The sequence below is a fragment of the Perognathus longimembris genome, chromosome 1 (assembly GCF_023159225.1).
Source record: "Perognathus longimembris pacificus isolate PPM17 chromosome 1, ASM2315922v1, whole genome shotgun sequence".
NCBI lineage: Eukaryota > Metazoa > Chordata > Mammalia > Rodentia > Heteromyidae > Perognathus > Perognathus longimembris.
The window spans coordinates 55,004,995-55,026,854 of NC_063161.1; the positions used below are offsets into that span (position 1 = coordinate 55,004,995).

The 21,860-nt window shown below is 45.0% G+C and overlaps 2 protein-coding genes across 5 annotated transcripts in view; both read left to right on the forward strand.

The window, feature by feature from the left end:
• Kmt2d (lysine methyltransferase 2D) overlaps positions 1-2,845 on the forward strand; it is a 44,227-nt gene extending 41,382 nt beyond the window's left edge. For all 4 annotated transcript variants that reach the window (XM_048365169.1, XM_048365187.1, XM_048365178.1 and 1 more), the window contains exon 55: positions 161-2,845. In XM_048365169.1, the coding sequence (XP_048221126.1) occupies positions 161-253 (93 nt within the window). In that variant the 3' untranslated portion in view covers positions 254-2,845. The remainder of the gene's footprint in view (positions 1-160) is intronic.
• Positions 2,846-3,261: 416 nt separating this feature from the next.
• Positions 3,262-20,564, forward strand: Prkag1 (protein kinase AMP-activated non-catalytic subunit gamma 1). Its single transcript, XM_048365209.1, has 12 exons — positions 3,262-3,373; positions 8,903-8,948; positions 16,894-17,003; positions 17,186-17,267; positions 17,347-17,405; positions 17,525-17,570; positions 17,928-17,982; positions 18,510-18,636; positions 18,972-19,137; positions 19,293-19,330; positions 19,572-19,718; positions 19,858-20,564. Exons 1-12 carry the CDS (start codon positions 3,299-3,301, stop codon positions 19,963-19,965), a joined length of 1,059 nt encoding a protein of 352 aa, XP_048221166.1. The 5' UTR covers positions 3,262-3,298; the 3' UTR covers positions 19,966-20,564.
• The last annotated feature ends 1,296 nt before the right edge of the window (positions 20,565-21,860 follow it).

The following is a 21,860-nucleotide window of genomic DNA, read 5'->3' on the forward strand; positions in this document are numbered from 1 at the left end:
GAGTTACCTGACAAGCAGCTGTTCCTCCTTTCCTGGTCTCCTCATTCTTTAGGAGTTGGGTTCTGAGGCCACTGCCTTCTATCACATCTTGACCCTCTACTCATTTTCTCTGGGAACAAGGGAACAAGCCTTGATTCTATCCTCTTTTTTTTTTTTCCAGCTAACTTATGACTATCAGTTCGATTTTGAGGACGATCAGCACAAGATCCCCTGTCACTGTGGAGCCTGGAATTGTCGGAAATGGATGAACTAAGAAGCTTTGAGGCTACCAGGCAGGGGAGTCCTCCTACCCCAACCTCTTTCCCGCAAGGGATAAAGAGGAAAAGAGGTAGCAGCCAGAGCCAGGACCCAGGGCTGGCGCTGCCGGCTGACTGGAGCCCCTGAAGCAGGGGGCTGGGGCAGAGGGCCCTAGGCCAAACCCACCCTGGGCACCAGGGACAACCCTCTTCCCCACCACCGGCCCTCAGGCTGGCATCTCTGCCCCCAGCTCCAAGAGGGGCTAGATAGAAGCAGCCATGGGCATCTCAGGTTTGAGGGGGATATGGGCCGGGAACTACCCAGAAGCATCTGGGAGGCAGCAGGGAGGGGGAAGAGGATGTGTGGCCAGGCCTCACAGCCCTGCTGCTCCCACTGACCTCTCTGGCCCAACTCAAGGCTGCAAAGAGACTTAACTAAGCTTGACAATCCCAAAGGCCGGGTCCCATACCTGGCCCTGCCTGCCGGGTCCTGCCCCCACCTGCCCTCACCCCACCCCCTTCCCTCTCTATCTGTCTCTGTCTCCCTCTTCTCCTCTGTGTTTCTGTCTCTATGGGTTGTGTTTCCTTGTTTTCCACTCTGACAAATGCAACATGAACGGGAAAGAGGCATCCAGCTGCTCAGGAGGGCACGCTGGGCAAAGCCGGGCAAGGAGACCCCGCACCCACACCTACCTCATTTAAGTGTTGGATTTTTTGCTGTTTTGAAATGTGAGACCCTCTCCAAGCCCCCTACTGCCCCAACCCTCTCCCCCACCTCACTGCCCTCTTCTGAGTGGGTGGAAGGGGGGTAGGAGGAGGATGAAAAAAACAACAACAAAAAATCCATCTTTGTTTTTAATTATGGGCATGGGATGGTGGTTGAGGCAAATGGTGATGAAGATTGGGGATGACTGGCCCCTAGTTGCTCTAGGACTTCCTTCTCCATCTGGACATGGGGGCAGGAGTGGTGTGCTAAACCTAGGACCAGGACATTTCCCCACCGTTTTCCCAACCTCATCATGAGCCCATTTGCCCTCCAGCCCCTGGATGGGGTCAATGGGGGGTAGGGTGAGGGCTATCCCTGAGTGGCATGCCCATACCTAGTGAGGCAGGGTGTGGCCTGGAGCTCCCACTTTCCCTCAGTCACCAAACTGCTGCTGGTCTGGTGGGAAGGGGTGGTGATGTGGGGGTGGGGAGCTTAGTGTCAGCGCGGGGAGGGTGGGGGGTATTTATCTATTTATACATGGGATTGTACATAGTCTTGTGGGGCATGGGGGAGCCGGCTGGAGGTGAGAACCCTCCCCTCTCCCCCCACCCCCGGGGAGAGCAAATGTAAAACTACTAATTTTTGTGCTTTATATATTCTATATAAATATATCTATTTTCTTTTTACAAAACCAGTTTATAAATGGTAGGGGGGTGTGGGGCGGACAAATGGAGCTCCCCTTGTGGGGGAGCCCCCTCCATTACCCAACCTACCGCCCTTTTTCTCACCCCCCCCCACTCCCCACCCCCCTGGCTGTGACTGCTGTAAGGTGGGGGTATAGAGAGACGCCGGGTGATTTCTACCCTGTTGTATAGTTGGACTATGTTATAACGCACAAAAGTGAGCTGGCCCCAGGGGGAGCCAGAGCGTGATGGCTTCCTTGCCTCCCTTCCCTTCCCCTTTCTGCCCAAGCTTGTGCTGCAGTTGAACCTCTTCCTGGGGATGGGGGTAGGTAGAGGATGGGTAGGGAGGGCCCCAGTCCCTCTCTGGTAGGGAGCCATGGGATGATGGAAGCTTATTATATGCAGTTCTCTCCTCGGGGCTGGCGGCAAAGGGCATTTTGTAATTAATATTCTCAAGAATCAGATGTCTGAAGTGTAGGGGTGGGCTTGGTGGTGGCAGATAGGCTGGCCTGCTGGAGGGGAAGCATGGTCGCTGTTGTGATTTTAGGTTTGTTTTTGTTTTGTTTTGAATTGGGGGGTTGTGGATTGATGGGGGTAGGGAGATTTTTTTCTTTTCTTTCTTTCTTTCTTTCTTTTTTTTTTTTTTTTTGAAGTTGCTTCTTCAACTGTTCAAGCTGCAAATCTTTGAGAGTAACACCACCCACTCCCACAGGAACCACTGCAATTAGGTCAGTGAGGAGAATGGGCTGCTGCCCCCAAAGCCACAGAGCAGAAGAGCAGAAAGGTGTAAGCTACCGGGAAAGAGATTGGCTCTGGAAAGTGAGGCTGTTGTTGTTGCTTGGGCCCTGGGATTGGGAAAAGGAGGTAGGGCAGACTTTGTAAGCATATGCTAGGTATCCCATAGTCCTGTAGAATTTAGTGGAGAACTCTTATACAGTTTTTAATTTTTATATAAACTATAACTCAGACCCAAGCTACAAGGTTGGAATTTTGGTTGTTGGTTTTTGTTTTTTGTTTTTTTCGTTTTGTTTTTTTTTAAGAACCCTGCCTGTATAATTGCATCAGAATCCTCCCCCTCTCCCACCGCCCCGTGTTTGTATTTTGGGTTGGTTTACACTTGCACATATTCAATTTTTCAGTTTCTCCCCCTACCGTCATCTACCCTCACCTCCAGGACCCTCCCCCTTTTTAAAAAAAAATAAATCGCTGACAAGTGTGAATCCCGTGAAGACTTTATTTTGTGTTGTGTGTATCCTGTACAGCAAGGTTGGTCCTTCGTAACAACGGATGAAATGGTTCCCTTTTTTAAAGCGCCCTCTCTCCCTCCGCCCCCAGCGCCCCCATCCCTGGCATGTTTTGTATCAGCGATCATTCTGAACTGTACATAATTTATGTTGCGAGAGGCAAAGGGCAAGTTTTGGATTTTGCTTCTTACAAGTTTGTTTTTAAACGACAAATAAAAAAAGAACATTTTAAATACAAGCGGCTCCGTCCCGTGACCCTCGCCGTCAGCCAGATCCGAGAGATCCTCGAGGACCCGGGGTAGGGGTGGGCGGGGAAGAGGAGGGCGTTCTATTTAGGGCCAGGCCGCCGCCGGAAGGGTGGGCTCCCGCCTTCCGCCCTGAATGTGCGCGTTTCGTGACGTAGGCGGAAGTGGCGTCAAGGCACCGGACATGGGGAGGAGCCTGCCCCCAGGCCAGTTTCCTAAAGCGAAAGAGCCCAGTCGGTCCCCTCTCGCGATGGAGACGGTGAGGAGCTCAGGAGGGCGGCGGGGGGCGCTGTGGAGCTCGAGACCCCGTTAGGAGCTGTGTGGGACAGGGCCGGGGCGAGCACTGACGTTAGGAGCTGGGTAGGACGGGGCAGGGGCTAGCAAGAAGCAGCCGGGTGTCTTCTGTTGGGTAACTGTCCTGCTCCAGTGCGGGAGCATCTCCTACGACCCGGCCACGCCCGTGGGCTGCCGGCCTGGCGGCCTCGGTGCTCCAACCCACGGGCAGTATCTTTGCAGGAAACTCCTGGGAGCCCACGTACGCAGGAGCCTCCTTTCCTCTTAGGCTCTCCAAACTCTTTCAAGAAGTTTGCATGAGGCAGCAGGCTTGTTTGTGGTCGATTTTACCGGGCGAGGGGCCCTCACTTGCAGGCAGCAGCTCCTGGACCGCAATTGTGCGGCTGTGATTCCTGCAATTTCCTGTAAGGAAGAGCTCAAAGACTTTTATACTGCAGCCAAAGAGACTGCATCCCTTTCATAAAACCAAGAATTGAGGCTTCTGCAAAGGAGAGAATCATTGTTAAGAGGCCGCTTTGTACCTTGGACAAGTTTAGGTCGCGTCCTGCGCGGAGACTCTTAAGCAGAAGTGTTGACATAGTTCATTCTTGGCGAACAAGCATTGACCAATGGTGATAGGTCCCTGTCACCCTCCCACAGATGCTACTCATTGCCACCTTACAGGAGCCCTTCTCTAGCACCCTGAAATCCCTGTTATTTATTGCTCCAGTTTTTAACCATGTACCTTGTATCAGGCATCCTGTTTTGTTTTTAATCACCTGCTTTTGTGTCATTGTGTAAGACCTTCAGGTTCACTTTTCTTTGGATCAATTAGTTACATGCCTAGAGTAATTCTTTGCTTTTGCTCTGCCTGCATAGAGGTGGTATCTCTTGTTATAAAGAAGAAAACAGACAAGTATTAATGTGATGATGCAATTGCTCAGCCAAGGGAGTCATTTTCTACACAGAGCATTTTGAGCAATAGTCTGATTCCATTAAATTCCAGATGATGTGGACTTTTTTTCTTAACTTGTAAATGTATTATGGTTTAAAAGCGTTTTTATGTATAGATTTATTTATTTTTTTGTTTGACCTTCTGGAGCTCTGTGGCAGACAGCCATCACCTTGCCTCTTCTACACCCACTGTTTTGTTTTGTTTTGTTTGCCAGTCCTGCCTGGGGCTTGCCTCATATATAAGAGGCAAGCACTCTACCAGTAGGCCATATTCTCAGTCCTATGTATAGATTTCTAAATGCAGCCCTCATGGCTTATGTACTGGATTGGACTTTTGGATTCGAAATTGTTTTCTAAAATAAGAAGGAAAGGAGAGAGGGGTGAGACAATGAAAAAGGTAAGAAAGAGAGAGAGAGAGAGAGAGAGAGAGAGAGAGAGAGAGAGAGAGAGAGAGAGAGCGCCTCAGCTGGCTCCAAGACTTGATCCTCAGATTTCAGCCTCATGAGTAGCTATGGTTTTTGTTTTCGTTTTTGGGTTTGTTTTTTTTGTTTTTTGTTTTTTTTTGCCAGTCCTGGGGCTTGAACTGAGGGCCTAAGCACTGTCCCTGGCTTCTTTTACTCAAGGCTAGCACTCTACCACTTGAGCCACAGCACCAACTTCCGGGTTTTTCTGTTTATGTGGTGCTGAGGAATCGAAACCAGGGCTTCATACGTGCTAGGCAAGCACTCTATTGCTAAGCCACATTCCCACCCCCAGTGCCTTGCTTTGAACTTTATTTTGTAATAAGGAGATCCATGAATGTGCTTTTCGAATATTCTTTGTTTTTAGTGGTGCTCCAAGGGGTTAATGATACAGGGACTCCCAGAGTAATGTTGCCTTGAACTCACACTCCTGTGTGCCTTCTGAGTGCTGGGATTACAGAACTGGGATTACAGTCCTGGGGCTTGAACTCAGAGCCTGAGTACTGTCCTTGAGCTAGCACTCTACCACTTGATCCACAGTGCCACTTCTAGCTTTTTCTGTTTATGTGGTACTGAGGAATCAAACCCAGGGCTTCATGCATGTTAGGCAAGCACTCCATCACTAGCCACATTCTCAGCCCTGGGAATGTTTTATTTTTTATTATTATTTTTTCCCCTGGGAATGTTTTTATAACAGCTTTCTGTAAGACCTAACCACTTCAGAAAGTAGTGAGTTTCAGGGTGGTAGAAATAAAAACCCTTTCTATATTGAAGATGCACTGGCCAGAGAACTTGGTAAAAGCACAAAAATAAGTTGAGAAGAGACACAAGGCCTTGAATTCAAGCTCTGATACTTTCTCTTCCCCTTCCCCAAGTAACAAATCATCTTTTTTGTATTGAAACTCTTTTTGTGTCAGTTTTGGGGCTTGAACTCGGGCCTGGTAGCTGTCTTCTGTCTTTTTTGGCTGCTAATTGGAGATAAGAGTCTTGTGGGCTTTCTTGCCCAAGCTGGCTTCAAATCATGATCCTCAGATCTCAGCTTCCTGAATAGCTAGAATTATAGCGTTAGCCACTAGTGTCTGGCTTTTTTGAAACATTTTGAAGCGTCTGTGTGATATGTGTTAGTGGCAAACTATTGGAAATGTAGATCAGGAGTGAAAGGATATTTCCCCGCCATCCCAGAGGACCATGCGGAGATAATCACAGGCAGGAGATGAAGGTTCATAAGGAAGTTTATTAGTGGGGCCATAGTTCCCACGGGAGAGGGAGCTACATGGCATCTGTACCTTATCCAGGTGGGAGCTTCTCTCTGGGGCTAAAGGGGAAGTAGTTAGGTAGTAAGTTGGAGTGGCTCATTAGGTATGGGTAGATGGGGGCTAGTGGGAGGAGCTGAGGACCTGAGGCTAGGGAAATGCTAATAAGGAGTTTGGAAGAAATTGATGTCATGTCATATCTAGTCTATATCTCTGCAATAATATTTAGTCTGTATATGTAATATTTATACTTGGGTAATACAGAGGTGCCTTCTCAGTCCTATGTGTTATTAAAAATAGAAAGGAGGGATTGGAGGCATTGCTCAGGGAATAAAGCACTACCAGCCAATGAACAAAAGTGTTAGATTCCAAGTTTGAGTCCTAGTCTCAGACCAAAAAAAAAAGAAAGAAAGAAAGACAAAGGAAAAGGAAAATAGAAAGGAGTGGTTGTAATCTCTCCTTTTGTGTGGAGAAATAGACAGGAGGATAAAGGCACATTCAGTTGTGTTCCTCATATTGATATTTATATCTAGCTGTGTCTCTCCCTCTTTTACTTAGTAATAAGTCTCTGTTCACATAAGTGTAAATCATTATAAGAAGGTTTTAGAGAATAAAACAATTGTAAATACATACTACCCCAGACTAGGTGGTGCAGATACAAAGGATAAGGCTTCGGGGAATTTATAATGTGTTTGAATAGATAATAAAATAATAATAGTGCAGTACAGTAAGTATCCCACGATGGAGGCTATAATGTCTAGAAGTAGCTGCTTGTGTGCCTTTGTATATATCATTGTGAGACTTGTATATCATGTATGTGTATTTACAGTAGAACAGCACTCTCTCCCATTTTAAATGATGAGCCTCTTGTTCCGATAGCCCTGCCAAAAATACCACGCCAAGCTCATAGTCTTAAAGCAACCCAGAGAGAAGAGAGGGAGATTATCTCCTTCCTCAGCAGCTCCACATATTGGGCAAAGGAAGTTTAGAGCTGTCCTCCCGATTTGACTCAATTTGCCAGCCAACTTCCTAGGTTCAAGCCAAGGCCTTTAACTTCATATTATTATGGAAGATACTTCTAAGTTTGTTTAAGGATATTACCCAGAAAAAGTTGAGCTAGAACTGCTGATGCCAGTGGGTGGGCCCTCCTGGCTTTCTAGATAACAATGACATTTCCAAATGTTCCCACCTGAAGAAGCCCAAAGGTTGTTCTGATGGTTTGTCTGTATTCAAAGCACCCTTTAATCCTGGATTGTCTTGAGAAAGAAAACCTAGTGTCTCCTTGACTCACGGAAATGCAGAGAGGACTCAAGTCACTGGCTTCAGAGCATGCATTCATCTTCCTCATCTGTTCCTCATTCTTTCAAGCTTTGATTGTCTGGCTGATAATCAGCTACTGGGAACTTCCCAGATGTAGGTTTCTCTCAAAGAGTAGAGTAGGTCCATGATACTGGTACTCAGTGCTACACCTGTGTTTTGAGAGAAGCTATTGTTTCTCTGCAATCTGTGTGATGTTTTGTTTTGTTTTAGAAATAGTTTTTCTTGCTCTGCATCCTAAGCTTGTCTCCAACTCATGATGTGGTCTATGTTTCAGACTGAAAAGCCTTCTATCTTAGCCTTCTTGGTCGTTGGATTACAGATGTACATCACTGTACCCGCTACATTGATTTTTTATTTATTTGTTTGTTTGTTTGTTTTGTTCTTTGTTTTTTTTTTGCTAGTCCTGGGGTTTGAATGCAGTGCCTGGGCACTGTCCTTGAGCTTCTTTTGCTCAGGGCTAGCACTCTACCACTTGAGCAACAGCACCATTTCTGACTTTTTCTGTTTATGTGGTACTGAGGAATTGAACCCAGGGCTTCATACATTCTAGGCAAGCACTCTACTACTAAGCCACTTTCCCAGCCCATCATTTTTTTGTTTGTTTGTTTGCTTGCTTTTGGCCAGTTCTGGGCATTCAACTCAGGGCCTGAGCACTATCCCTGGTTTCTTTTTGCTCAAGGCTAGCACTCTGCCAGTTGAGCCACAGCCCCATTTCAGGTCGTTTTCTATATATGTGGAGCTGAGGAATCAAACCCAGGGCTTCATGTATACAAGGCAAGCACTCTTGCCACTAGGCCATATTCCAAGTCCCCTATCAATGTTTTAATAAAGGAAATCTGCAAGAATCTTATAGGACCAGCCCTAAACTCAGATTTTTTTAAAAAAATCTTAGCTTTTATTTTATTATACTGCTGGAAATTGAACCCAGGGACTTAGGCATGATAGACAAGCAGTCTATTATTGAGCTACATTCCCAACCCTAGTCTTAGCTTTTAAGACTAAAATTTTTATTAGGCAATGTGGTATATAAGAACCTGAGCTATGCCAGCCATGTGACTTTGGGCAGGTAGTTTAATGTCTTTTTTGTTGTTGGTGGTCTTAGGGTTTGAACACTGGGCCTGGGCACTGCCCCTGAGCTCTTCAGCTCAAGACTAGTGCTCTCACTTTGAGCCACAGCACCACTTCTGGTTTCCTGGTGGTTAACCGGAGATAAGAGTCTCACAAACTTTCCTGCCCATGCTGGGTTTGAACCGTGATCCTCAAATCTCATCCTTCTGAATAGCTAGGATTACAGACGTGAGCCACCGGCGCCCATCTTATTTAATGTCTTTTAGCTCTCAGTTTTCTACTCTCAAATAGGCTAACAATAGTATTTGCCTTGGGGTTGTTATATAAAGTTTAAATGAGATAACATTTTTGAGGGACCTTACAGTACTGTAAAGAAAGTCATTAGTTCACCAGCCATTTTTCTAATGTTGCTAGCCTAAAGTGAATAGAGCCTGATGTATTTTTCTCTTACCGTTCCAGGTCACTTCAGATAGCTTCCCAGCTCTGGAAAATGAGCATCTTCAAGGTAAGTGACATTTGAGGTAAACTGGAAAGAAGACTGAGCATGAAAACCACAGCCTGACCCTAACATGTCTTCAACAATGCTTTTTTTTTTTTTTTTTTTGTGCCAGTCCTGGGCCTTGGACTCAGGGCCTGAGCACTGTCCCTGGCTTCTTTTTGCTCAAGGCTAGCACTCTGCCACTTGAGCCACAGCACCACTTCTGGCCATTTCCTATATATATATATATATATATATATGGTGCTATATATATGTATATATGTATATATATGTATATATATGTATATATATATGTATATATATATGTATATATATATATATGTATATGAGGCAAGCACTCTTGCCACTAGGCCATATTCCCAGCCCCAATGCTTTTGAATCTCCTTGGGATTCCCCTAAGAACAACTCAAGTTGGGCCAGATAATTTGTCAAACCACAGAAATCATGAGGAATTGAACCCAGTGCTTGTGCATGCTAGGCAAGCACTCTACTACTAACCAACTTTTTTGTTTTGTTTTGTTTGTTTTTTGCCAGTCCTGGGGCTTGAACTCAGGGCCTGAGCACTATCCTTGGCTTCATTTTGCTCAAGGCTAGTACTCTACCACTTGAGCCACAGTGCCACTTCTCGCTTTTTCTATATATGTTGTGCTGAGGAATCAAACCCAGGGCTTCATGTATACCAGGTGAGCACTTTACCACTAGGCCATATTCCCAGCCCCACTAACCAACTTTTAAACAGGTATTTGGGTAGGTGCTAGAATTGTCTTCTCTAGGGCTTTAGAGTCTAGAGACTTAGTGCTATTTCCAAATGTGTCCTAAAGGTTTTCAAAGCTCATTTCCCCCCCCCCCCCCCACCAGTCTTGGGGCTTGAACTCAGGGCCTGGGCTCTGTCCCTGAGCCTCTCTGTGCTCAAGGCTAGCACTCTACCACATGAGTCACAGCGCCACTTCCAGCCTTTTCTGTTTATGTGGTACTGAGGATTCAAAACCAGGATTTCTTGCACACTAGTCAAGCACTCTACCACTAAGCTACATTCCCAGCACCAGATTTTTTAATTTTTGAGGGGCATAGTGGTGCACACCTGTAATCCTAGAACTCAGAAGACTGAGGTAAGAAGATCCAATGCTTGAGAACAAGCCTAGACTACATAGAAAGACACTTTTCTTTCTTTTTTTTTTCTTTTCTTGGTGCCAGTCCTGGCACTTGGACTCAGGGCCTGATCACTGTCCCTGGCTTCTTTTTGCTCAAGGCCAGCACTCTGTCACTTGAGCCACAGTGCCACTTCAGGCCTTTTCTATATATGTGGTACTGAAGGAATCGAACCCAGGGCTTCATGTATATGAGGCAAGCACTTTTGCCACTAGGCCATATTCCCAGCCGAAGACTCTTTAAAAAAAAAAAAAAGGAAAATTTAAAAATCTGTTTTCATTTGATCGGCACTCAAACAATATTTCACTAATATTTTCATTTCTCAGACTTCTCTTTATAACTGAGTGCAGCCATCTGATTTCATTGTCTGTTTTGTGTACATTTGCATTGACACCAAGTAGGAGTTAGAAACACAGTTATCTACATGGACCAAACAGTGAACTAAATTTTTCAGTGGCAACCTGTAGACCTTGCTTGAAAGGAAGGAGCAGCCATCTACATTTAGTCAAGACTTTTCTTTTTTTTTTTTTTTTTCCAGGTGTCCTGCTTTTAAAAGAAACTGCAGGGCTGGGAATATGGGCTAGTGGTAGAGTTCTTGCCTCATGCATACATGAAGCCCTGGTTTCAATTCCTCAGCACCACATATATAGAAAAGGCCATAGGTGGCGCTGTGGCTCAGGTGATAGAGTGCTGGCCTTGAGCAGAAAGAAGCCAGGGACAGTGCTCAGGCCCTGAGTTCAAGATCCAGGACTGACAGAAAAAAGAAAAAAAGGAACTGCAAATTTTGATTTCTCTGTGAATCTGAGGATTATTAAAATTTGGCAACTGATTTAAAATTTTTATTTTTAGTGGTACTGGGGATTTAATAAGTTTTTGGTGGTGGTGATCCTAGAATTGAAGGTTGGTGAGATTTGGGCTTCATATTTGCTTGCCTAGCTGGTGCTCACTTGGTGCTCTACCAGTTGAGCCATACCTTTAGACCTGATTTTTGCTGGTTTATTTTGGAGATGGAGTCTAACAAACCTTGATTTCAAGGCTGGCCTATTTGCTTTAGTGCCTTTTGTGGTAGGGTCTCTCTTTTTGCTGGGGTGGACCTGGACTGAGATCCTCCTGTATGTGCCTTCCACTGTAGAAAGGATGACAGGCCAGCAGTACCACAACCAGCCTTTTTCTGTTAAGGTGAGGTCTTGCTAACTTTTTTGCTAGACTGGCTTCAAACCTTGACCTAGATGATGTTAGACTCCCAAGTAGTTAGGTTTACAGCTGTGAGCCACCTCACCCAGCTTGCTATTTTTGAAATAACAGAAAATCCAGGTTCAGTGTATATGTAGGCCTGTGGCCTAAAATGATTACGATTTAATTTTCAATGTACTATATATTCAACTGGTATGTAGTATATACTCAACAAGATGTGTCTTGTGAGTTCTCATATTTGCAAAATCTATGGAAAGCTTCACTTAAAGATGGCAGAGTAAGCCAGGCACTGGTGGCTCAAACCTATAATTCTAGCTACTCAGATCTCTAGCTATCAGAGGATTGAGGTTCAAAGCCAGCCTGGGCAGGAAAGTCTATGAAATTCTTATCTTTCCAATTAATTGCCAAAAAGCAGGAAGTGGACCTGCGCTCAAGTAGTAGAGCACTAGCTTTGAGAGAAAAAAAATGCTGGGGGACAGCACCCAGACCCTGAGTTCAAGCTCCAGGATCAGCACACCCATACCCACACAAAAGCTGGAAGTGGAGCTGTGACTTAAGTTCTAGCTTGGAGCATGAAAACTCAGGGACAGCATCCACGTCCTGCATTCAAGCCCTAAGACCCACACAAAGAAAAAAAGATGGCAGATTAAAAACACACCCACTCTTGTTTCTTCAGTAAAATCACTATAAAGGGTTTTTGTTTTTTTTTTAAAATCAGGCCGGGTGGCTCATTCCTATAATCCTAGCTAGGCTGAAATCTGAGGTTCGTGGTTCAAAGCCATTCCAGGCAGGAAACTCCCCATGACATTCTTATCTCCAGTTAACCACTCAAAAACCAGAAGTGGAGCTGTAGGCTTAAGTGCTAGCTTACAGCAAAACAGCTCAGGGACAGTGCCCAAGCCCTGAGTTCAAGCCCCATCTCAGACAAAAAAAAAAAAAGTATAAACCTATCAAAATAAGGAGAACTGGAAAGCCCCGATCATGACAATGAACTTCGGAAGCTGGAAAGCAGATGAAGGGTGTTAAATGATTTAGCTGACCTGAGCAGTGGGGAAGACAAGAAAAACTGAAAGTTTAAGAAACAAACACCCAAGACTTCCTACCTGCACTGAGTACTTGCACTGCTCCTCTCCACACTCACAAACTCTGAGGTTCTAGAGAGGGATTCAGGTGCAGCTGAGGGCTGAGCCACTGTACTGACAGCAGTAGCCTGGAGTGAACTACGCTGGATGCTGAGCCTCCAGCCTTCTTCCCCCTATTCAGCTTCGAGAATGCTGGCAGAAAAGACTTCTCCCTTCAAGTTCAAAATTGAATAGTGCTCCTCTCCAGAATCCCCTTGTGGGAAAGCCCTAACAATATAAGTATTGAACATTCCCTCTCTAAATGGCTTATAGCCAGGAAGGCCTCCTCAGACACTTGCATCTTCCAATCAGCTTTCAAGCCAAGCAACAACAACAAGGATATGATCTGAAACCAACTTTACACAAGAATGACCAAACGTCTAAAGAAAGTGAGAAAAACGTCTAAACTATCTCCAGCTCCCATGTACCAAGAGAAAAACAAAACCTACCACAAGAATTGCAACTGGGGGAAAAAGTCACTGCATAGAGAAGAAAACATTATTAGTAACATTATTATATATTTAGGTTAAAAGAACACATTTATTTCCACCAGGAAATAAAGTATAATGAGTATATAAGTATCTTTGAAAGGCATTTTCAAGAGAATGAAAAGGAATAGTGCTTCCTGGTTTGGCATAGCTCAGTGGCTTGTGTCCTTTCTGCCTGTGTCCACTGCTTGCCCAAGGCCTTGAAGCTGTTACTGCTGCTGCTGGTCCCATCCTGTGCTGACCCTGGCCCTGCTCTTGTGATTACCTTATGCTGAGCAGAGACTTTGAAGAGAGCGTGGACGATGCATCCAGTCTTGGCACTTGCACAGGTTCCAAGGAGCTATTCAGTTGTGTGGCTAGAACAGCAGAAACTTTCCCCCATTAACATTAGAGGGAATTAAGAACCAAATTTTGTGCGCCTTGAAATTGTGACAAGATGGACACCAAAAAGCTCTCAGTAAATTCCCATTTTATGAAGATCTGGGCTTAGGCAGTTTGGAGCAAGTGGAGAGAATATGGTCATAGAAGCCAAATTTGCATTTGAAAGTCCTGATCTAGATAAGGAGAAGTTAATGTATCTACAAAAATTATAGGTTACATTTCAGATAAGAAAGATGTATATGAATAAAATATTAGACCGCTTTTCCTCACAGAGAAGGCTCAGATGACAACAGTGAGTGTTTAGAAATTAGAACACAGTTTGGCCAAAGTCATTTGGCAGCCACTGCTGGATCTACACAAAAATTGTCTTATGTATTTTGCTGTTTGAGAATAAATCTACAAACCAAAAGGAAGGAAGGGAAGGGAAGAAGAAAGAGAGAAATGAAGGAATGAAGGAAAGAGGAGCTCTTGGAATTAGATAAGTAATAATAGCAAGGACTTTACAAACCCAAATAAAAGATTTGGAAAGTCAAACCTCTCAGCAGAGTGAGACATCAAAGAATTAGAAAATAGAGGACAAAGTTTTTTTGTGTGTATGAAGAGGAGGGCACTGAGTTAGAGATCAAACCTTTGAATGCCAGGCAAGCATTCTAACACTGAGCTACATCCCCAACACAGAACATATTTAAAAATAACAACCCACAGAAACCCAAACAATCTTGAAAGTATCAGTGTAGGAGGTCCAGTATGTAAATAATAGGGGTTGCAGAGAGAAAAATTGCACCAGAGAAGAAAAAATCAGTACAAAACTTCAAGGACATTTTCTGGAACTGAAAGACATTCATTTTCATGTGAAATAACTCACAGAATATCCAACTCCTTGGATGAAACTGACCTATCCAAAGCATAATCATCATGAGATTTCAGAATACTAGAAACAAAGAGAAGAGCTTTGGAAATTCCAGAGGGGATAAAAGCAAGTCCCATACAAAGAATCAGAATTACCTAAGAACACTACCAGCAACTAGATTGTAGGAAAATATCCAATCTAGAATTGTGTATCCACTCAAATTATAAATCTGGGGCAGAATATAGGCTGTATACATGGTCTCCGAAGATTTACCTCACATAAATCCTTTCTCAGAAAGCTACTGGAAAATAAACTTCACTGGAACAAGACAGTTGGGCTGGGATGTAGCTCAGTGGCAAAGTGCTTGCCTAGCAAGTGCAACATCCTGGGTTCAATCCTCAGTACCAAAAAAAGAAAAGAGCACCACCAACAACAACAACCAGAAAAAGAGAGTGATCAAAAAAGATGAAAGTATGAGGCACAGGAAGTCGAAAGGGTGACAATAGAGGAGACTTGGAAGCAGCTCCTAGGTCATGATGAAGGAAGATTCTAGGATGGCCTTGGTGCACACAGGCAAACCAGCCTAGATTGAGCAGATGAGAGGCTCTGCTCCAGAGAGACTTCATTGGTTTGTTTTTAAATTGAAGATTGTCAAGAGGCTAAAATCGGAAGATCATGGTTTGAAGTTAGCCTAGGCATAAAAGTCACCCAGGCCCTAAGTTCAGGCCCTAGCATTGTACCCCTACTCTCCCCCCCCCCCCCCCCCGCCAAAAAAAAATTGAGATTTAAACTCAGAGCCTTGCACTTGCTAGGCAAGTACTCAATCACTCGAACCATACTCCTAGTCCTTTTGCTTCTTAGGGTTTGTTTTGTTTTGTTTTCAGATAGGGTCTTGTGGGTTGTTTGGGTTTTTTTTGCCTGTGCTGGCCTTGAAATTGTGATCCTTTGACCTCTGCTTTCCAAGTAGCTGGGACCACCACAACCAATTCACACCTGAATTCCTAGCTGCTCTGGAAGCTGAGATCTGAGGATTGTGGTCTGAAGCCAGCCAAGGCAAGAAAGTTTATGAGACTCTTATCTCCAATTAACCACAAGAAAACCTGAAATGGAGCTTCACTCAAAGTAGTAGAGCACTAGCCTTGAACAGAAAAGCTCAGGGACAGCTCAGGCCCAAACCCTGAGTTCACCACCATGTGTGGCCTCCCGTGCCTTAAATTGAAAAAAAAAAAAAATGCTTCTGTACTTTTAACTTTTTGGGGGGGCCAGTTCTGAGGTTTGAACTCAGGGCTTCACACTTTCTAGGCAATCTGTCTACTTCTGAGCCACTCCGCAGCCCTTTTCTGCATTGATTATTATATGTATGTATGTATGTATGTATGTATGTATGTATGTATGTATTTGTCAGTCCTGAGGCTTGATGAGCTCAGGGTCTGAGCATTGTCCCTGGCTTCTTTTTGCTCAAGGCTAGCACCCTACCACTTGAGCCACAGCACCACTTCTGGCTTTTTCTGTTTATGTGGTACTAAGGAATGGAACCCAGAGCTTCATGCATGCTAAGCAAACACTCTACCACTAGGCCACATTCCCAGCCCATGCACTGGTTATTTTTGTAGTGGGGTCTTGCTCCCTGCCCAAGCTTTGCTGGACTAGTCTCCTATTTTAGTCTTCTCAGTGTAGCTGGGGTAACAGGTGTTTGCCATCACGTTGAGAGAGTAGTTGCCTTATAGATTTGTTGTAAGAATTAAATGATGTGATATTTTAAAATACATATAGCATAGTACATAATGCATCAAGGCTGTTTTTTGTGGGGTTGACTTTCCAAGTTAGGCCAAGCAATTAAAATCACAGGAATGAAGCCAGGCACCAGTGGTGCATGCCTATAATCTTAGCTATTCGGGAGACTGAGATCAGGAGGATTGTGGTTTAAAGGCCACTCAGGAAAAGGCTTCACGCCTCCATCTCCCAAATAACCATCTAAAAGCCAGGCTGGAGGTATGGCTTAAGTGATAGAACACCAGCCAAACCAGCAAGCCAAGAAAGTGGGAGAGCCTGGGTTTTTAGATCCTGGTACTGGCAAGAAAATAATTAATAAAATAAAATGATAGGAATAAAGATTAATCTGGCCAGGCTGTCTCATTTATATAGAGTAGGTGGAATGAGTCAGTGAACACAGAACGGACTCTCAGGGTGTTTGGCTAGGTTGGTTGAACACTTAAGTGTTGAGAAGTGGCCCAGCTTGGACTCTTGAGTTTCCCATCTGCAGGTCTTGGAAAAAATTTCAGAATCTTACTTGATATTTCACTTAGTGGAGAAAAGACAAGTGAAAAGATGCTAAGTTTATGGGAGGAAATCTTGAATTAATGGTGAAAAAACTTTTAAACCTGAACAGGTTAATGAGAGATATGGACTATTTCCATCAGTCTTCCTTTACCTAAGGAGCCAATAAATACAATGAATCAATTGTATTATGAATATAACTAATAAAATCCCTCCAACTCTCAAGGCTGACCTTATATTCAGGATCCTGTTTCAGCCTCCCTATTGCTGGAATTACAGGCATGTGCCATCACACCAAGCTAAAAGATGTATTACCTGGTGTCAGGAGTTAAAATAAAACCATTTCTAAGGGATTTTCCCAAGTTTTGTGGGACTAAAACAGCAGAATAGGGGGTCATAGTTTTTAAATGCTGCCAATATTGGAGAAGGTAGGTCTTTTGGTTGTAATTTGCTATATGGAAGAAAGCCATTAACTTTCCCACCCTATGCAGAGACCCCAGAATCCAATAACAGTGTGTATACCTCCTTCATGAAGTCTCATCGCTGCTATGACCTGATTCCTACAAGCTCCAAACTGGTTGTATTTGATACTTCCCTGCAGGTGGGTGGCATCTTCTTTTTCCTTCCCCCTTCAATGGAACCTCTGGTTTAATGCCTCTCATCGCATCTCATCCCCAAGGCCTCATCCTTCGATGGGGTTAGCCTCATGTTTTCCCTCTCCTTTCTTATTGCCTGTCCCCTGGTTGGTGTGTCCCTTTATGATTATTACTCTCTTGACTACAGGTGAAGAAAGCTTTCTTTGCTTTGGTAACTAATGGTGTACGTGCTGCTCCTTTGTGGGATAGTAAGAAGCAGAGTTTTGTGGGTAAGCAATTTCTGGAACACAGTATTAGTGGCTTCTTATGCTGGGCAGTAGTGCTGAGGGCTTTTGTCTTGATATCTAGGCATGCTGACCATCACTGATTTCATCAATATCCTGCACCGCTACTATAAGTCAGCCTTGGTAAGGAATACCAAAGACCAAAAGTAGTTTCCTTGCCTTTTTATTCCACATTTGCATTTTTTTTCGTCTGAGCAAGCCACAGGAAATCGAGACTTAGATTCTGTTTCTTCTAATTCCAGGTACAGATCTATGAGCTAGAAGAACACAAGATAGAAACTTGGAGAGGTATGTAGAAAATTGGGGGTTTAAAAAATATGACTGGAGCCAGGTGCCAGTGGCTCATGGCTGTAGTCCTAGCTCCTCAGGAGTCTGAAAGCTGAGGATCAGGGTTTGAAGCCAGCCAGGGCAAGAAAGTTGGTGAGACTCATATATCCAATAAAGTACTCAGAAAAGGCCAGAAGTGATGCTGTGGCTCACATGTACCCTGAAGCACAAAGAGACTCAGGGACAGTGCCCAGGCCCTGAGTTCGAGCCCTAGGATTGGCAAAAAAAAAAAAAAAAAAAAGGTATGGAGGGATAGAGGGGTTTCTGATTTCCTGTGAATCATGTTTGTATTTTGTGTACTGCCCCTTTTCCCTTCAGAGGTGTACCTACAGGACTCCTTTAAGCCACTTGTCTGCATTTCTCCTAATGCCAGGTGAGTTGCAGTTATCCATTTGCTATCCATTTATCCAAAATAGGGAATAGCTGTGCCAATCATGTAGCTAAAGTCCTAAGCACCCAAAGATCCAAGGAATTGGCAAAAGAGAAAAAAAGATACTCTTTCCCAACACATGCACGCACACACTTTAAGTCTGGTTTGAACACTACCCCCCTAACCAAGACTTTTTGTTGTTTATAAACGTACTCTAAGCTGGGCACTGTGGCTCATGCCTATAATCCTAGCTACTCAGGAGGCTGAGATCTGAGGATAGAGGTTCAAAGCCAGCCCAATCAGGAAAGTTCCTGAGACTCTTATCTCCAACTAACCACCAGAAAACCAGAAGTGGCACTGTGGCTCAAGTGGTAAGAGTGCTAGCTTTAAGCTGAAGAGCTCAGGGACAGTGGCCAGGCCCAGAGTTCAAGCCCCATGACTGACAATAAACAAACAAGCACACTCTAAGGAGCTATATAACTCAATTTTAGCACTGTGAAACTTAACCATCATCCTCCTCCTTCTCCCAGCTTGTTTGATGCCGTGTCTTCATTAATTCGAAACAAGATCCACAGGCTGCCAGTTATTGACCCAGAATCAGGCAACACCTTGTATATCCTTACTCATAAGCGCATCCTCAAGTTCCTCAAGTTGTTTGTGAGTACTCCTTAACACAGTTCTTATTTCTTTGTTTGTTTGTTTGTTTTTTTGGCCAGTCCTGGGCCTTGGACTCAGGGCCTGAGCACTGTCCCTGGCTTCTTCCCGCTCAAGGCTAGCACTCTGCCACTTGAGCCACAGCGCCGCTTCTGGCCGTTTTCTGTATATGTGGTGCTGGGGAATCGAACCTAGGGCCTCGTGTATCCGAGGCAGGCACTCTTGCCACTAGGCTATATCCCCAGCCCCCACAGTTCTTATTTCTTATATACTAGGATGGAGAAGTATTCGTGGGTGGATCCTGGAGCCTTAAAAGTAAGCTGTGGTTCTTTCCTCAGATCACTGAGTTCCCCAAGCCAGAGTTCATGTCTAAGTCCTTGGAAGAACTGCAGATTGGCACCTATGCCAATATTGCCATGGTCCGTACTACCACCCCTGTCTATGTGGCTCTCGGCATCTTTGTACAACACCGTGTCTCAGCCTTGCCTGTGGTGGATGAAAAAGGTGAGGGATTGGGAAAAAGAGGGAGGGTTTCAGGGATCAGGAGGTCCTGAGATGAACCTTGTCCTCTCTGCTTAGCCTGGAGGGTGATTCTATGGATTGGGGAGCACTGGATGCTAGATCCTCCTTACTGAGCTGCCTCTGTCCCTCTCCCCTAGGACGTGTGGTGGACATCTACTCCAAGTTTGATGTTATCGTGAGTGTGGAAGGGCTGGGAGGTAGGGAAAGGAGGGGTATTGAATATAGAACAAGAGGAAGAGAGTCTCCTCTGCAACCTGCCTGTGTTGGAATTTGCAAAGGAATTGAATGAGTTGAGTGTGGCTTGTGGGCATGGCTGACAGTTGCCCTTAGTTCCTCCAGTGAGGCTGAGGAGGTCCAGGGTTTGGGGGCTGGATCACTTTCTTCCCTGCCAGCCCTTCCTCTCTTTCTCTCTCCAGAATCTGGCAGCAGAAAAGACCTACAATAACCTAGATGTGTCTGTGACCAAAGCCCTGCAACATCGATCCCACTACTTTGAGGGTGTTCTCAAGTGCTACTTGCATGAGACTCTGGAGACCATCATCAACAGGCTCGTGGAAGCAGAGGTAGGGAGGTCAGCCACCCTGAGGGAACCTGGGGGAGAGGGGTGGCCTTGAGAATGGGTTTTGGCCAGGAGGGTAGGGGCTGAGGGGCTTGCCCTAGCAAGGCTGGCACTCAATATTCCTTCTTGTTGCTCTGTGCCAGGTTCACCGTCTGGTAGTGGTGGATGAGAATGATGTGGTCAAGGGAATAGTGTCACTGTCCGACATCCTGCAGGCCCTGGTGCTCACAGGTGGAGAGAAGAAGCCCTGAGCTGGGGAGGGGGTTGGGCAGCCTCAGGGAGATGCCTCCCCCCACTGCCAATGCCTGCTTGAAGCTCTGAGAAGCAGATGAAACCTTGGGAGAATGGACTGTGTTTCCTGCTCAGGAGCCCCTACCTGCTATCTGAGATCTAGAAGGCATGGGGGAAAGGAGGAGAAAGGATTCTTAGCTGCCCTGATCCTCAAACATACACTTGACAAAAACTTTCAGCCAGTCCTTGCCCCTGTCCCCTTAGACACAGACCCCTTTGGGGGTAAACCATGGGCTCTGTGCTCCTCAGGCAAATTCTGATCTCTAAGAGATCCCTGGGCCTCACCCTTCTTTTGCCTCTGCCTCTGTCTCTGTCCTGACTCTACCTTAAGATAATAGCACAGCAAAAGCCTTCATCAAGATATTTCATTCATCCTGTTCCATGATGGATGGAGGCAGTTCTTGCCATGATTTGAATGGGGAGGATGGTAGGGAGGGAAGCCTTTGGGTTCTGTGCTGTATGAATATGCAGGGAGGTGGTTAGGTGGCGGAGGAGGGCAGAGTGGTTAGCTGAGATTATTGCTTTTCATGACAGATCTAATTAAATGACAAGATTCTCATCATCGTGTTACAGTGGTTGAATTTTTACAGTTGTTAGACACTATTTCTCCAACCCTCCTACTTCATATGGCTTCCTCAACTCAGTAACAAGTTATAATTACACACACACACACACACACACACACACACACACACACACACACACACACACACACACACACACACACACTATGTCCTAGATATCATTCTCAGTATTTTATCTTTGCAGATTACCCTTTATCTAAAATTCTTGGGAGCATACCTGATTCAGATTTTAGAGAATTTCAGATTCCTTGATTAGGGATTGTTCAGTTCATGTGAACTCATTTAGTCTCTGTCTCTATCTCTGTCTCTCCCTGCCCCCCCATCCCCCCCCCCCCCCGTTTGCTAGTCCTGGAGTTGAACTCAGGACATGGGTGCTGTCCCTGAGCCTTTATAATCAAGGACCGTGTTCTACTACTTGAGCCACAGCTCGACGTCTAGCTTTTTGGTAGTTAATTGGAGATAAGAGTCTTATGGATGGACTTTCCTGCCTGGGCTGGCTTTGAACCATGATCCTCAGATCTCAGCCTTCCCTGAGTAGCTGAGTAGCTAGGATTGTAGGTATGAGTCACCAGTGCCTGGCTACATTTAGTGTTAAGGCTGGGTACTATTACTACTATTCTAGCTTAAACAGATTTTTAAAAACGGAGTCCTGGGGCTGGAAATATGGCCTAGTGGCAAGAGTGCTTGCCTCGCATACATGAAGCCCTGGGTTCGATTCCCCAGCACCACATATATAGAAAACGGCCAGAAGTGGCACTGTGGCTCAAGTGGCAGAGTGCTAGCCTTGAGCAAAAAGAAGCCAGGGATGGTGCTCAGGCCCTGAGTCCAAGGCCCAGGACTGGCCAAAAAAGCAAGCAAACAAGCAAACAAAAAAAACGGAGTCCTAGAGGCTAAGTAGCTGTCAAAAAATCACTCAGCTTCTAAAACTTAAAACTCAAATTTGAACCCAAATGGTCTGGCTCTAGGTTTCATGCTCTGTCATTAAGTAGACTTACACCCCTCTGATCTGTACTCTATTTCCTGTAGCTCCCTGCATTATTTCACTTTCTCCTCTGCCTAGACCATAGCTGGGCCCATGGCAAATCCTATAGAGATTTCCAGGGAATTGACAGATCAAGAGTCTTCTTTAGGCAAAGAAACCAGCCACTATCATCAGCTTTTCTTTTTTTTCTTTTTTTTTTTTTTTTTGGCCAGTCCTGGGGCTTGGACTCATTATTTCACTTTCTCCTCTGCCTAGACCATAGCTGGGCCCATGGCAAATCCTATAGAGA